The sequence below is a fragment of the Hyperolius riggenbachi genome, chromosome 3, assembly GCF_040937935.1.
Source record: "Hyperolius riggenbachi isolate aHypRig1 chromosome 3, aHypRig1.pri, whole genome shotgun sequence".
Taxonomy (NCBI): domain Eukaryota; kingdom Metazoa; phylum Chordata; class Amphibia; order Anura; family Hyperoliidae; genus Hyperolius; species Hyperolius riggenbachi.
This window is the reverse complement of record NC_090648.1, coordinates 39,888,376-39,902,575: the sequence shown is the minus strand read 5'-3', so window position 1 is coordinate 39,902,575 and position 14,200 is coordinate 39,888,376. Positions and strand designations below refer to the sequence as shown.

At 47.1% G+C, this 14,200-nt stretch overlaps 1 protein-coding gene across 2 annotated transcripts in view; it reads right to left on the bottom strand.

Moving 5' to 3' along the window:
• Nucleotides 1-14,200, bottom strand: part of LOC137562553 (uncharacterized) — a 247,734-nt gene that overhangs the window by 58,826 nt on the left and 174,708 nt on the right. For both annotated transcript variants that reach the window (XM_068274006.1, XM_068274007.1), the window contains exon 3: nucleotides 12,091-12,432. In XM_068274006.1, the coding sequence (XP_068130107.1) occupies nucleotides 12,091-12,432 (342 nt within the window). The remainder of the gene's footprint in view (nucleotides 1-12,090; nucleotides 12,433-14,200) is intronic.

The following is a 14,200-nucleotide window of genomic DNA, read 5'->3' as shown; positions in this document are numbered from 1 at the left end:
AGTAAACAATGGTATATAGTCTGGCTGAGCGAGCGGTGTACTACTGTTCCCAGCAGAATCAGAGTGGCAGTAAACAATGGTATATAGTCTGGCTGAGCGGTGTACACAGAGTTTCAGTAAACAATGGTATATAGTCTGGCTGAGCGGTGTACACAGAGTGTCAGTAAACAATGGTATATAGTCTGGCTGAGCGGTGTACACAGAGTGGCAGTAAACACAATGCTATATAGTCTGGCTGAGCGAGCGGTGTACTACTGTTCCCAGCAGAATCAGAGTGGCAGTAAACAATGGTATATAGTCTGGCTGAGCGGTGTACACAGAGTGTCAGTAAACAATGGTATATAGTCTGGCTGAGCGGTGTACACAGAGTGTCAGTAAACAATGGTATATAGTCTGGCTGAGCGGTGTACACAGAGTGGCAGTAAACACAATGCTATATACTCTGGCTGAGCGAGCGGTGTACTACTGTTCCCAGCAGACACAGAACAGTGAACAGAATGCTATATAGTGTGGCTGAGCGAGCGGTGTACCACTATTCCCAGCAGACACAGAACAGTGAACAGAATGCTATATAGTGTGGCTGAGCGGGCGGTGTACCACTATTCCCAGCAGACACAGAACAGTGAACAGAATGCTATATAGTGTGGATGAGCGAGCGGTGTACCACTATTCCCAGCAGACACAGAACAGTAAACAGAATGCTATATAGTGTGGCTGAGCGAGCGGTGTACCACTATTCCCAGCAGACACAGAACAGTGAACAGAATGCTATATAGTGTGGCTGAGCGAGCGGTGTACCACTATTCCCAGCAGACACAGAACAGTGCACAGAATGCTATATAGTGTGGCTGAGCGAGCGGTGTACCACTATTCCCAGCAGACACAGAACAGTAAACAGAATGCTATATAGTGTGGCTGAGCGAGCGGTGTACCACTATTCCCAGCAGACACAGAACAGTAAACAGAATGCTATATAGTGTGGCTGAGCGAGCGGTGTACCACTATTCCAAGCAGACACAGAACAGTGAACAGAATGCTATATAGTGTGGCTGAGCGAGCGGTGTACCACTATTCCCAGCAGACACAGAGTGGCAGTAAACAGAATGCTATATAGTGTGGCTGAGCGAGGTACACAGAGTGGCAGTAAACAGAATGCTATATAGTGTGGCTGAGCAAGCGGTGTACTACTATTCCCAGCAGACACAGAGTGGCAGTAAACAGAATGCTATATAGTGTGGCTGAGCGAGGTACACAGAGTGGCAGTAAACAGAATGCTATATAGTGTGGCTGAGCAAGCGGTGTACTACTGTTCCCAGCAGTGACACAATGACAGGGGGGACCCTGGCTAGCGTGGCTGGAGCGCGAACTACCCTGCCTGCCTACCCAAAGCTAAACCCACAGACAAATGGCGGAGATATGACGTGGTTCGGGTATTTATTTACCCGAACCACGTGACCGTTCGGCCAATCAGAGCGCGTTCGGGTCCGAACCACGTGACCCGTTCGGCCAATCACAGCGCTAGCCGAACGTTCGGGGAACGTTCGGCCATGCGCTCTTAGTTCGGCCATATGGCCGAACGGTTTGGCCGAGCACCGTCAGGTGTTCGGCCGAACTCGAACATCACCCGAACAGGGTGATGTTCTGCAGAACCCGAACAGTGGCGAACACTGTTCGCCCAACACTACTGGGAAGTGGGAACGCAGATTTTAGTACCTAAACACACGATACAACATGTTTTCCGGGGTCGGACTCTAAGGCACATACAGATGGTCCCGATCATCATCCTCATCATACAACTCTTCTCCTGAGTCTGACCCACCCACCACCTCTGCCACCCCAACATCCCCAGACACAGACCCCTCATCGTCCTCAACATTAACTTGGGATGCTGGCCTGAGCCCGACCTCCTCCTCCACATCAGGCCCCATCATCTCCTCAATGGCAGCCCTCAATAATCACTCTGGCGCCGGACCGATGGACACAACGTTCTCCTCCGGGGAGGGCTGCTGCTGACCACTGGCTGCTGGGGTGGATGTTATAGCTTGCGTGGGGCGTTGGCTGTTGCTAGTGTTGGGAGTGCTGCTCACAGCGGAGGTCTCTGAGGAACTCATGGTGAGCTCATATAGTGGTTGACGTTGAGTGGAGTATTACTGATCCCAGCAATATACACACTGACTGGCAGAGTACGCAATGCTATATAGTGGTTGACGGTGAGCGAAGTACTACAGATCCCAGCAATATACACAGTGACTGGCAGTACAATGGTATGGGTGGGTGAGCAGAGTACTACAGATCCCAGCAATGCTATATAGTAATGGGGTGACTGAGTGAGCGGCAGTGTACTACTGTTCCCAGCAGACACAGAGTGGCAGTAAACACAATGCTATATAGTGTGGCTGAGCGAGCGGTGTACTACTGTTCCCAGCAGACACAGAGTGGCAGTAAGCACAATGCTATATAGTGTGGCTGAGCGAGGTACACAGAGTGGCAGTAAACACAATGCTATATAGTGTGGCTGAGCGAGGTACACAGAGTGACAGTAAACGCAATGCTATATAGTGTGGCTGAGCGAGCGGTGTACTACTATTCCCAGCAGACACAGAGTGGCAGTAAACAGAATGCTATATAGTGTGGCTGAGCGAGGTACACAGAGTGGCAGTAAACAGAATGCTATATAGTGTGGCTGAGCGAGCGGTGTACTACTATTCCCAGCAGACACAGAACAGTAAACAGAATGCTATATAGTGTGGCTGAGCGGTGTACCACTATTCCCAGCAGCGACACAGAGCACAATGCTATACAGTGGCGGGTGAGCGGTGTACCACTATTCCCAGCAGCGACACAGAGCACAATGCTATACAGTGGCGGGTGAGCGGTGTACTACTATTCCCAGCAGACACAGAGTGGCAGTAAAGAGAATGCTATATAGTGTGGCTGAGCGAGGTACACAGAGTGGCAGTAAATAGAATGCTATATAGTGTGGCTGAGCGAACGGTGTACTACTATTCCCAGCAGACACAGAGTGGCAGTAAACAGAATGCTATATAGTGTGGCTGAGCGAGGTACACAGAGTGGCAGTAAACAGAATGCTATATAGTGTGGCTGAGCGAGCGGTGTACTACTATTCCCAGCAGCGACACAATGACTGGGGGGACCCTGGCTAGCGTGGCTGGAGCGCGAACTACCCTGCCTGCCTACCCAAAGCTAAACCCACAGACAAATGGCGGAGATATGACGTGGTTCGGGTATTTATTTACCCAAACCATGTGACAGTTCGGCCAATCAGAGCGCGTTCGGGTCCGAACCACGAGACCCGTTCGGCCAATCACAGCGCTAGCCGAACGTTCGGGGAACGTTCGGCCATGCGCTCTTAGTTCGGCCATGTGGCCGAACGGTTTGGCCGAACACCATCAGGTGTTCGGCTGAACTCGAACATCACCCGAACAGGGTGATGTTCTGCAGAACCCGAACAGTGGCGAACACTGTTCGCCCAATACTACCTCCTAGTACTTCCTCCAAGCATCCGGAAGGACGCTCGCAGGTCGCAATAAACAAAAAGTTACTGTTGCCATCTTGTGGCCAAATAGTAAAACTACACCCTAAGCATTTTTTACATAGAAATAAATTAGTGTTACACAAAAAAATTAACTCATTACCTCCCACACTCCCCATTTTTTTTTTTTTGTAATTAAAAAAAAATTAAAAAATTTACAATAAAAAAAATACATAAATAGTTACCTTAGGGATTGAACTTTTTAAATATTTATGTCAAGAGGGTATAACACTGTTACTTTATAAACTGTGGGCTTGTAATTAGGGATGGACGCAAAACTAAAAAAAAATGCACCTTTATTTCCAAATAAAATATTGGCGCCAAACATTGTGATAGGGACATAATTTAAATGGTTTTATAACCGGGACAAAAGGGCAAATACATTTCATGGGTTTTAATTACAGTAGCATGCATCATTTAAAAACTATAATGGCCGAAAACTGAAAAATAATTAATTTTTTTCCCACATTTTTCCTATTTTCCCATTAAAACACATTTAGAATAAAATAATTCTTGGCATAATGTCCCACCTAAAGAAAGCCTAATTGGTGGCAGAAAAAAACAAGATATAGTTCATTTCATTGCAATAAGTAATGATAAAGTTATAGACGAATGAATGGAAGGAGCGCTAAAAGGTGAAAATTGCTCTGGTGCTCAGGGGGTAAAACCATTCAGTGGTGAAGTGGTTAAGTGTCACTGAGCCCCCAGATCCAAAAACAACTCAGCTATCTGTACATACTGCATAGAGCACACAAAAAAGCCAAACACGGGTTGTGACGATTCAGCACCACTGTCCCATCTAACAAACATTAAAAAGACTGGTTGCTGGATCACAGATGCAGGGCAGTTTCTAGTCTAAATTTCACCCAAGGCGAGGGTGTAAAAATCGCCCCCCCCCCCACCGTGGAGACAGGTATAGGTGCCCACAGTATAGGTTAGCTACGTAGGTGCCACCAGTATGTGTTAATTAGCTAGGTGCCTGCAGTATAGGTTAGATAGGTAGATGCCACCAGTATAGGTTAGATAGGTAGGTGTCTGCTGCATAGGTTAGGTAGGTAAGTGACTGCAGTATAGGTTAGATAGGTAGGTGACTGCAGTATGTTAGATAAGTAGGTGACTGCAGTATAGTTTAGGTAGGTAGGCAGGTGTTGCAGTATAGATTAGGTAGGTAGGCAGGTGCTGCAGTATAGATTAGGTAGGTAGGTAGGTGCTGCAGTATAGATTAGGTAGGTAGGTAGGTGCTGCAGAATAGATTAGGTAGGTAGGTAGGTGCTGCAGTATAGATTAGGTAGGTAGGTAGGTAGGTGCTGCAGAATAGATTAGGTAGGTAGGTGCTGCAGCGTTGTGGGAGCAGGCATAATAGTAATAACTCACCTATTTCTTCAGCAGTCGATAGCCGATCCCACGCTGCTTCAATGTACTTCCTTTCCCGACATCTGTTTCAGTAACAGCGCCCCCTGTGTTGACATGCAGAACATCATCACAGATTACTGAGACAGATGCCGGGAAAGGAAGTACATTGAAGCAGCGTGGGATCGGCTATTCTGCTGAACAAATGTGAGTTGTTATTATTATGCCCGCTCCCACCACCTCTGCACTCACCTCCTGCCGCAACAATCCAGCGCCCCGGGCGATTGCGCGTATCGCACGCCCATAGAAACGGGGCTGCACAGATGATAGCATGACAGAGTGCGCCAATTCTGTCTAATCTGCTACCGTTGCCATTCGGGCAATATGTGCATCCGATGGCTTGAAATACGGTGAACAGACTGATGCTAAAGATTGATCGCACAACTGCCGACAATGTGACAACCATCCACCAATCCCGTGTTACTAGGCCACAGTTGCCATGCAGGTCTCATGCACTAGAGAGTTCTGGAGGCAAATCCACTGTGTGCACAGTAAACCTTTAAGATTGGTTGATGCTACCCATACATGTACAATCTCGATTGTTTGTGCAATCGAAAAGGAAAATGATCGACTTTGCTTAATTCGGTTGAAATGATCAAATTTGCACAAGTCGGTCAGAGCAATCAATTTGGCTTGAAAATCTAGGTAATCGCTACAACCATCCTTCAAGATTATAATGGGACGAAGGAATTCCAACGCTATCATAATATGGCAGCCAGCCCAATCATGTCCGATCTGCTCCAGTCACCATTTAGGGAATAGTCACTTGAAGACTTGTCACTGGAAGGCTTGAAGACTGTGAGCAGCGCAATCCTACTAATATAATAAATGGGAAAGTTCGGATGTTTGGATGTTTGTTACTCGATCACGCACAATTGGCTGAACGGATTTGAATGAAATTTGGCACACACATAGTACATTACCTGGAATAAAGTATAGGATACTTTTTATTCCCATAACCAAAAAGGGGGTGGAGACAAATACAAATTTCACTGGAAAATGTAAACTGCAGCCATTCTTACACTGTTAATGGCAGGGTTCTCAAACTTTGCACAGTTGGTCGTTGGGTGACCGGGATTAATAGTCAGAAAGGTGGGTGGAGTCTATAAAAGCCAATCAAAATTAATCTATTGCTTTTCAAGGGGAATATTTACATTGCTGCCATTCTTGCACTGTTAATGGCACAAGCTTCAAACCTTGTACAGTTGATCATTGGGTGACTAGGGTTCAATTTCAGAAAGGGGGTGGGGCCACAAACAGCCAATTAGATTTGTTTCATTTCAATGCAAATTATTGATGCCAAACACCGCAAAGATCACAAACTTGGTAATTGATTAATTGTGTGTTAGGGTTAGAAAAGTAGGCACAGCCAAAACCAGCCAAATACATAAGCGGGCAACGCCGGGTCATAAGTGGGCGGAGACAAATACAAATTTTACTGGGAAAATGTAAACAGCAGCCATTCTTACACTGTTAATGGTAGGGTTCTCAAACTTTGCACAGTTGGTTACTGGGTGACTGGGATTAATATTCAGAAAAGTGGGTGGAGTCTATAAAAGCCAATCAAAATTAACCTATTGATTTTCAAGGGAAATATTTACATTGCTGCCATTCTTGCACTGTTAATGGCACAAGCCTCAAACCTGGTACAGTTGATCATTGGGTGACTAGGATGCAATTTCAGAAAGGGGGTGGAGCCACAAACAGCCAATTAGATTTGTTTCATTTCAATGCAAATTATTGATGCCAAAGACTGCAAAGCTCACATACTTGGTCATTAAGTAATTGTGTGTTAGGGTTAGGAAAAGTGGGCAGAGCCAACACTAGCCAAATACATACCCGGGCAACGCCGGGCGTCCAGCTAGTGTTAAATAAAGGTTGCTGCTGGGTCCATATATGATGCAATCTCGATATTATGTCCAATTGGTAAAATAAAATTATCGATTTAACGCTGGAAATAGAGTACTAGCTATTACTAGACGGAAGAAAACTGTTATTTTACAACCTAGCTAGCCAATTAACAATTTATAAGAAAGAATACAACATTGCAGTAATACGACTCTTTGGAGGGCAGAATCTTTGTAGCAAAAATCAGATGACCAGAACAGGCGCAAGACTAAATGATTCAATCGTTGGTTTTATTCTAAAACTATACACACAAATACACTTTACAACCAACAGGTAAATATACCTCTCAGTCATCAAACTAGGTGATAGAAATAAGTAGAGATGAAAAATGAACTAGAATGTCTTATAATACAGTTCAAAATACCATTATTAGTAGTCCATGTGGCAATCGAAAGTCCAAGATGACCGATCGCCATGTAGCCAGAGGCCTTTGTGCAAAGTAATCTAAGTTGGTGATTTGCCAGTGTCTAGCTGGCCGTTGATTGATGCTATTTCAACGTCAGATTAAAATACAGGATGCTGAGCTCCTGAGCTCTCCCATGGTTATACCCCTCACTCAGTAGGGAGGAGCAAGGGCGGGGATCACACACCCCTTGGAAGCTGAGATGAGCCATCCCCTTCTCATTGAGACAGAAAATATATCTAAACTATGAAATGTGCTCTATCTCCAAAACCTTACATGTTAGGACAAATCTAATAACATTTTTGGGTCTGTCAGGATTTATCAAAAACAGTGATATCAAACATGAGCGAGCTAGGGTGAATTGTGACCCCAAAATGCATGTTTCTGATTTGGCAGGGCTTACCTTGAATTTGGAAACATCCAATCTTTTGATTTGGTCCGAATTTCATAATAAGCAGGTTCTAGGGCCGACACCCTTTTGGAAAGTCATATTTATGACAAAACATTGATTGCATATTTGTGAGGTCAAGGAAAGGTTTGCTGTAGGCTTTTCTGCTCTCTGGGCTTAGCCAGCTAGAAGATGGCCTCCTTTCAGGGTCGGACTGGGACACTGGGGGCCCACCAAAGAAATTTCAACCTGGGGCCCACACATCCCATGATTGCGGGGAAAAAAGGGAGTGACCATGCACCGGAAGGTGGGCATGGTCATGATGTATTATGGACATGGCCAAATGTACATGATCTTAGCAGCATTGTATTTCAGAGACACTGCTGCCCAGCAAAACTTTGCATAGAGTCCCCTCCTTCAATATAAAGTAATGTCCTACTTTGCAGAGGTTGCGACTGCAGAGGTTGCAGAGGTTGCGACCGCATCGGGGCCCTTCGGCCAGAGGGGCCCCGAAGGGCCCTCCCTCAACTACAGTATTACCTCTCTATTGGTCCTGTGCTCATAATATTCACTTCTATAAATACTTTGAACAGTGTTAATTATTAACAAGCTATTTCCCATCCCCTTCTTGCACCTCTGACACTGTAGTTGCCATTGGCAGGTTTTGGTGCGTCGTATCAATTGTTATGTATAGAGTGCGTGGGGGGCCCCATTGTAAAATTTGCATTGAGGCCCACAGGTCCTTAGCTACGCCACTGCTCTCAGCATGAGTGATTACAGCACTGAGAAGAGCATTTTTGTGCTGCAGGCAGCGATTGGAGCTCTGTCAGACAAGGAGGGGGGGGCCCACCAGAGACCTGGAGGCGGGCCCACCGAGGGAAAAAACTGTACTACTGTGGCCCAGTCCTACCCTGCCTCCTTTGATCCTTCAGGCTATAGAGCCAGGTGACAAACCCAGCTGAGATTGGTGCCCAGCTGTCTTGGAAACGATTCCTTAACCACTTAAAGAGGAACTGTAACGACAAAACGGCCCCTGGGGGGTACTCACCTCGGGTGGGGGAAGCCTCCGGATCCTAATGAGGCTTCCCACGCCGTCCTGCATCCCTCGGGGGTCTCGCTGTAGCCCTCCATGCAGCTGTGACGTAATATTTACCTTCCTGGCTCCTGCGCAGGCGCTCTGACGGCTGTCGGCGCCGAAGTAGGCGGAAATACCCGATCGCCGTCGGGTCTGCTCTACTGCGCAGGCGCAAGTTTCCGGCGCCTGCGCAGTAGAGCGGACCCGACAGAGATCGGGTATTTCCGTCTATTTCCGTGCCGAAAGTCGCCACAGCGCCCCCGCTGGAGCCAGCAAAGGTAAATATTGAACTGACAGTCGGCACAGTCGCCGGCTGTTCGGAGGGCTGCGGCGAGACCCCTGTGGGACAGAGGACGGCGTGGGAAGCCTCATTAGGATCCGGAGGCTTCCCCCACCCGAGGTGAGTACCCCCCAGGGGATCTTTTTGATGTTACAGTGTCTCTTTAAAGAGGAATATAACCCTGCATTTCAACTTTGCTCTAAAACATTATTTACAGTATATTATATCCAACCAGCATTTTTTTTTTTTACTAGACCAGCATTGGAAGGGTTACACAGGGCTTTAAAGTCCCTAGAGATTTCTGCAGACGCATCCGAACTTCAGTTAGATACTTTTTGTTTACAAATATGTATCTAAGTGTTTATTGTGACTCATCTCTCTCACTGAGAAGGAGTTTGGAGGACAGCCAAAGAGGGTGTAACTGTTTATCAATAGATACATCTAACTAAATAGAATGTAACTATCTGAACGTCTGCACGGAACTTAAAACCTCTGTGTTTAACCCTTCCAATGCTGGTCTAGTAAAAAAAAAATGCTTTTTGCATATAATATGCTGTAAATAATGTTTTAGAGCAAAGTTGAAATGCAGGGTTATATTCCGCTTTAAGGACCAGGCTATGCTGCGCAGATCTGTGCTGCGTGGGCTCTCCAGCCCACAGCATAGATCGTGTACTAGCCAGGGCGACCAGACTTCCCCCCTTTTTTCCCCACTAGGGGGATGTCCTGCTGGGGGGGTCTGATCGCCGCCGGCTTGCTGCGTGTAGCGGGGGCTCTTCAAAGCCCCCTCCGCAGCGATATCGGGCTTCCCTCTCTTTCCCTCCCCCCTGGGCGGCACAGGACGGCGATGCGTCCTGTGCCGCCTCTGATAGGCTTCAGCCTACCCTCAGTCAGCGAGCTTTTCACTCCAGGCGCCACGATTGAACTTAGGGCTGTTAGCCGCAAGGAGTTTGAGGAGGATGTTCTGGGTTTTGAGGAGGGTGGGTATGATGTTGATGATGGGATGAAGGACCGTGACTACCATCCACAGGATGGGGATGTCAGCTCTGACTCTGAGGAGGAGGATGCATCGGTGGGTTTGGCACGGAGGATCAGCATTGCAGACAGTGGCCGTGGAATGCGGGACCCACCACATCCTTCTGCCGCTACCACCAGCCGCACCACTCAACCCCCAACCTCCACAGGAAGAAAAGCCGCAGCATCCCATTCAGGCCACAGGGGAATCTTCACCTCCCCAATCTGGCGGTTTTTCACTCTGCCCTCATTGGACAGCAAGTTTGCCATATGCAATGTGTGGAAACTACAGATGAGCAGAGGTTGTGACCCCTACAAGTATGGCACCTCCAGCTTCATCACCCATCTGGCCAAAATACATGTTGTTGAGCACGAGGAGTTCAAGAGGCTGAAGCAAGCTGGCGCTGGCTCCCACCGCCACGGTGCCACAGGCCACTGCTGCTGATACCACCACCTATATTCAACCCAAAACACAATGCGGTGTCATTTTTTGGAGGTGTCTGGGCTGCAAACTGTCATGTCCCAGTTGTGCGATTGGACTTTGGACACAAGGGGCTTGATTCACAAAGCGGTGCTAACCTACTTAGCACGTCTAAAGTCTTTAGACGCGCTAACCAGGGTGCTAAGTAGGTTAGCACCGGATTTCTCAATCAGATCGCGCGCTAACTTTGCGCGCGTAAAGTTTTACGCGTGCAAAGTTTTACGCGCGCTAAGTCCCATAGGCTTTAATGGGCACTTCGCGCGGTGCGCCCTGCGCTCTGTGCAGTACGCGCGTAAAGTTTTACGCGCATAAAGTTTTGCGCGCGTAAAGTTTTATGCGCGAAAAGCTTGTTTAGACGTGCTAAGGGGGTTTTCACAGGCGTGCTAACAGTTAGCACCGCTTTGTGAATCAAGCCCAATGTGGGCTGCACGACCGCTGTCTGGAACCTAGGCCTAATGTTAATTGACAGCTTTTTTTTTTTTTTCTTTCATTTTATGTCCACCAAATAATAAATTAGTGTTTCCCTTTAAAAAAAAAATGATGCTACATGCATCGTTTACCCTAAAAACCCTATTTAAAGCTATTTAAAGGGCACTTCCGTTTTTTCTATCTTGGTACCCAAATAGGTCGGGTACCCGCGGGTAATTTGGTCGGATACCCGAATTCACTCTGGTATCCGCAAGGTCGGATCCGGGTACCCGAATCAGATCCAGATATCTGGGTACCCGGATCCGGGTGGGTATTAAAAAGTACTACCCGAGCAACCCTGCAGATGTATATCAGACCTCAGTCAGACGCAAAAACAAGGGGGTAGGGGCTAGTGAGGGGTGATCTGCGGGGGGCAATGTTGTGCACGGCACACATACGGGCTGCCATCCTCTCTGGTGGTCGATCCTGGACACTGTGACCACCAGAGGAGGAGGCAGCACGTATAATACACGTTGTTTCCAAAACAACGTGTATTATACACTTTGATTGGCTAGTTTGAACGATTTCCGCCCGCCGGCGCTGCTAATTGGCTGGCGGGCGAAAGACACAGGGGGCAGAGTAAACTGCCGGGGATGCGCGCGCATGGGCGTGTGCGATCCCCAGCTAGAGTCCGCTCAGGCCATTCACGCCAATGGGCGTGGAGTGGTCCTGGGGCTGCCGCACTGCTCATGCCAATGGGCGTGGAGAAGTCGGCAACTGGTTGAAGGGAATCAGAGATGAACGTTTGTTAAAAATGAAACCAAGATGTTATACATACCTGGGGCTTCCTCCAGCCCCATAAGCTTGGATCGCTCCCACGCCGCCATCCTCCACTTCCTCTATTGCCGGTACTGGGTCCGTCACTTCCGTCGGACGCGGCCAGTCTTCCGCATGCACAGGGGCTCCCTCCGGCTCTTTACGCATGCGCCTGCGCAGTACGGAGGGAGCACACTGCGCTTGCATCGACTGGCGGACATAGGCAGCGGAGGACGGCGGCGTGGGAGCGATCCAGGCTGATGGGTCTGGAGGAAGCCCCAGGTATGTATAAATATGTTAATATTTCGTCTCTGGTTCTCTTTAAGTACCAGGAATTGAGCACATTTGTGTTCTTACCTGTGATGATCAGTCTTGTGACTTTTCTGGTTGCTATTGCAGCTCTGTTTGCTGTATACACGGTGCAGCAGTAATAACGATAGTCACTTTCATGAATGTCGCGTATGCGCAGTGATACATCCTGAGGGAAATCCACCAGTGAGTACCGGTCATGCTGACGTGCGTCTCTCGATGTATGAATAACCGTAGACTCGGTACAGTAGTCATGAGATTCTGTATTTGTAGCGTACCAGATGACTTCCTGGACAAGATCTGTCACCCCTCTGGAGTAATGACACGGAATGGTGATCTCTTCATTTGGAACAGCGATCAGTTCATCCAGCTGAGTGACATGTGTCTCATCTGTATGAGAAAACAGAAATACATGAACATTGTGTGTGTGTGTGTACCAGGGGCGTAACTAGACATCACTGGGCCCCCCTGCGAAACTTTGGATGGGGCCCCCCACCCCCCTCGCTTTCTGCACAGGAAAACTGAGGACCAATGTGTTTTCCCCATGGAGATAAAAACACTTAGACTAAAGCTCAACACACACCATACAATCTTGGTTGTACAGATTTACCAAATCTATGTAGTATAAGGGCCAACAGATTGAAAATACCTTAAATGATTGATTGGATAAGCTCTTATACTACATGAAAGTGGTAGGATTGAACAACCACGATTGTATGGTGTGTGTTGAGCCTTAAAGGAAATGTCAGGCAATCTATGCTACCCCCAGATCTACTTACCCGGGGCTTCCTCCAGCCCCTTGCAGCTGACAAGTCCCTCGTTGCAGCTCTGTTTCCAGTACATACAGTGCATGCACACACAGCCGTATTATTTTACTAAAGGTGGGTACACACGTCAGATAAAAGTCTTTGGAAAATGAAAGATCACAGACCAATTTTACCCCCTTCCATGTAGTATGAGAGCCATACCTACACAGTCTATTCTATGGAGCTGAACTCCTCATCAGATAAAAATCTTTGCAAGATGCTGCACACAAAGATGCTGTACACATGCAACAGATCAGTATCTGCAAAAGATCTGTTTCTTCAAAAGATCTGTTCCTGCAAAATGCATTCATAGTCTATGATATCTGCAGATCCTCATACACACCTTGTTTAATGGACAATTATCTGCAGATCAGATCCACCAGGATGGATCTTCAGATCGGCAGATAATTGTCTGATCTGCAGATGAATGTCCGTTAAACAAGGTGTGTATGAGATCTGCAGATATCATAGACTATCAATGCATTTTGCAGGAACAGATCCTTTGCAGATACTGATCTGTTGCATGTGTACAGCATCTTTGTGTGCAGCAGCTTGCAAAGATGTCTGTCTGATGGAGAGTTCAGCTCCATAGAAAAGACTGTGTAGAGTATGGCTCTCATACTACATGAAGGGTGGTAAGATTGGTCTGTGATCTTTCATTTTCCAAAGACTTTTATCTGATGTGTGTGACCTTTAATGAGAGCACATGCTATATGGAGAAACAATGACATGCTTAACATAACATATAGTATTCACTGAAACTTTGGCAAAACATTCAGAATGTCACTGATTGATTCACTCTTATTACGGGATCTTTTAACTCAGTATGAGACAAGCTCTCAATGAAGCAGCAACAGTAGACATCAATCTCCACTCTGCTGTGTTGTAAAAGTAATTAGAGGCCATAAGGTCAAGCCTGTGTGATAAGATCTAGGAATCCTTTCAGAGTGAACAAGGGAAAGTCTAAAAGGTTTTTTCAAAATGTGACTTATTCTTTGTTAGGTTTTACATGCAGCCATCAGATCTTTGCAGCAGTGAGAGACATATGTTTTTTACGAACCCTAGGGAGCAGGGACAGTGTATAAATTCCAGAGTGTTTATGAGTCCTTATCTGTGTTTTGGACACATGCAGTCAATATAGCAATGGTGCGAGAGTAGAATACCTTTTTTCTCTTTTTTTCTCTCGTTCCCTTAGCTGTCAGTCTCTCAAGCTTTTCCCCCCACAGGCCCCCTGTGGCTTCTGGGCCCCCCTGCGGAGGCATCCCTTGCAGGGTCTATTGTTACGCCCCTGGTGTGTACAGTGTGTGTACAGTGTGTGTGTGTGTACAGTGTGTACAGTGTGTACAGTGTGT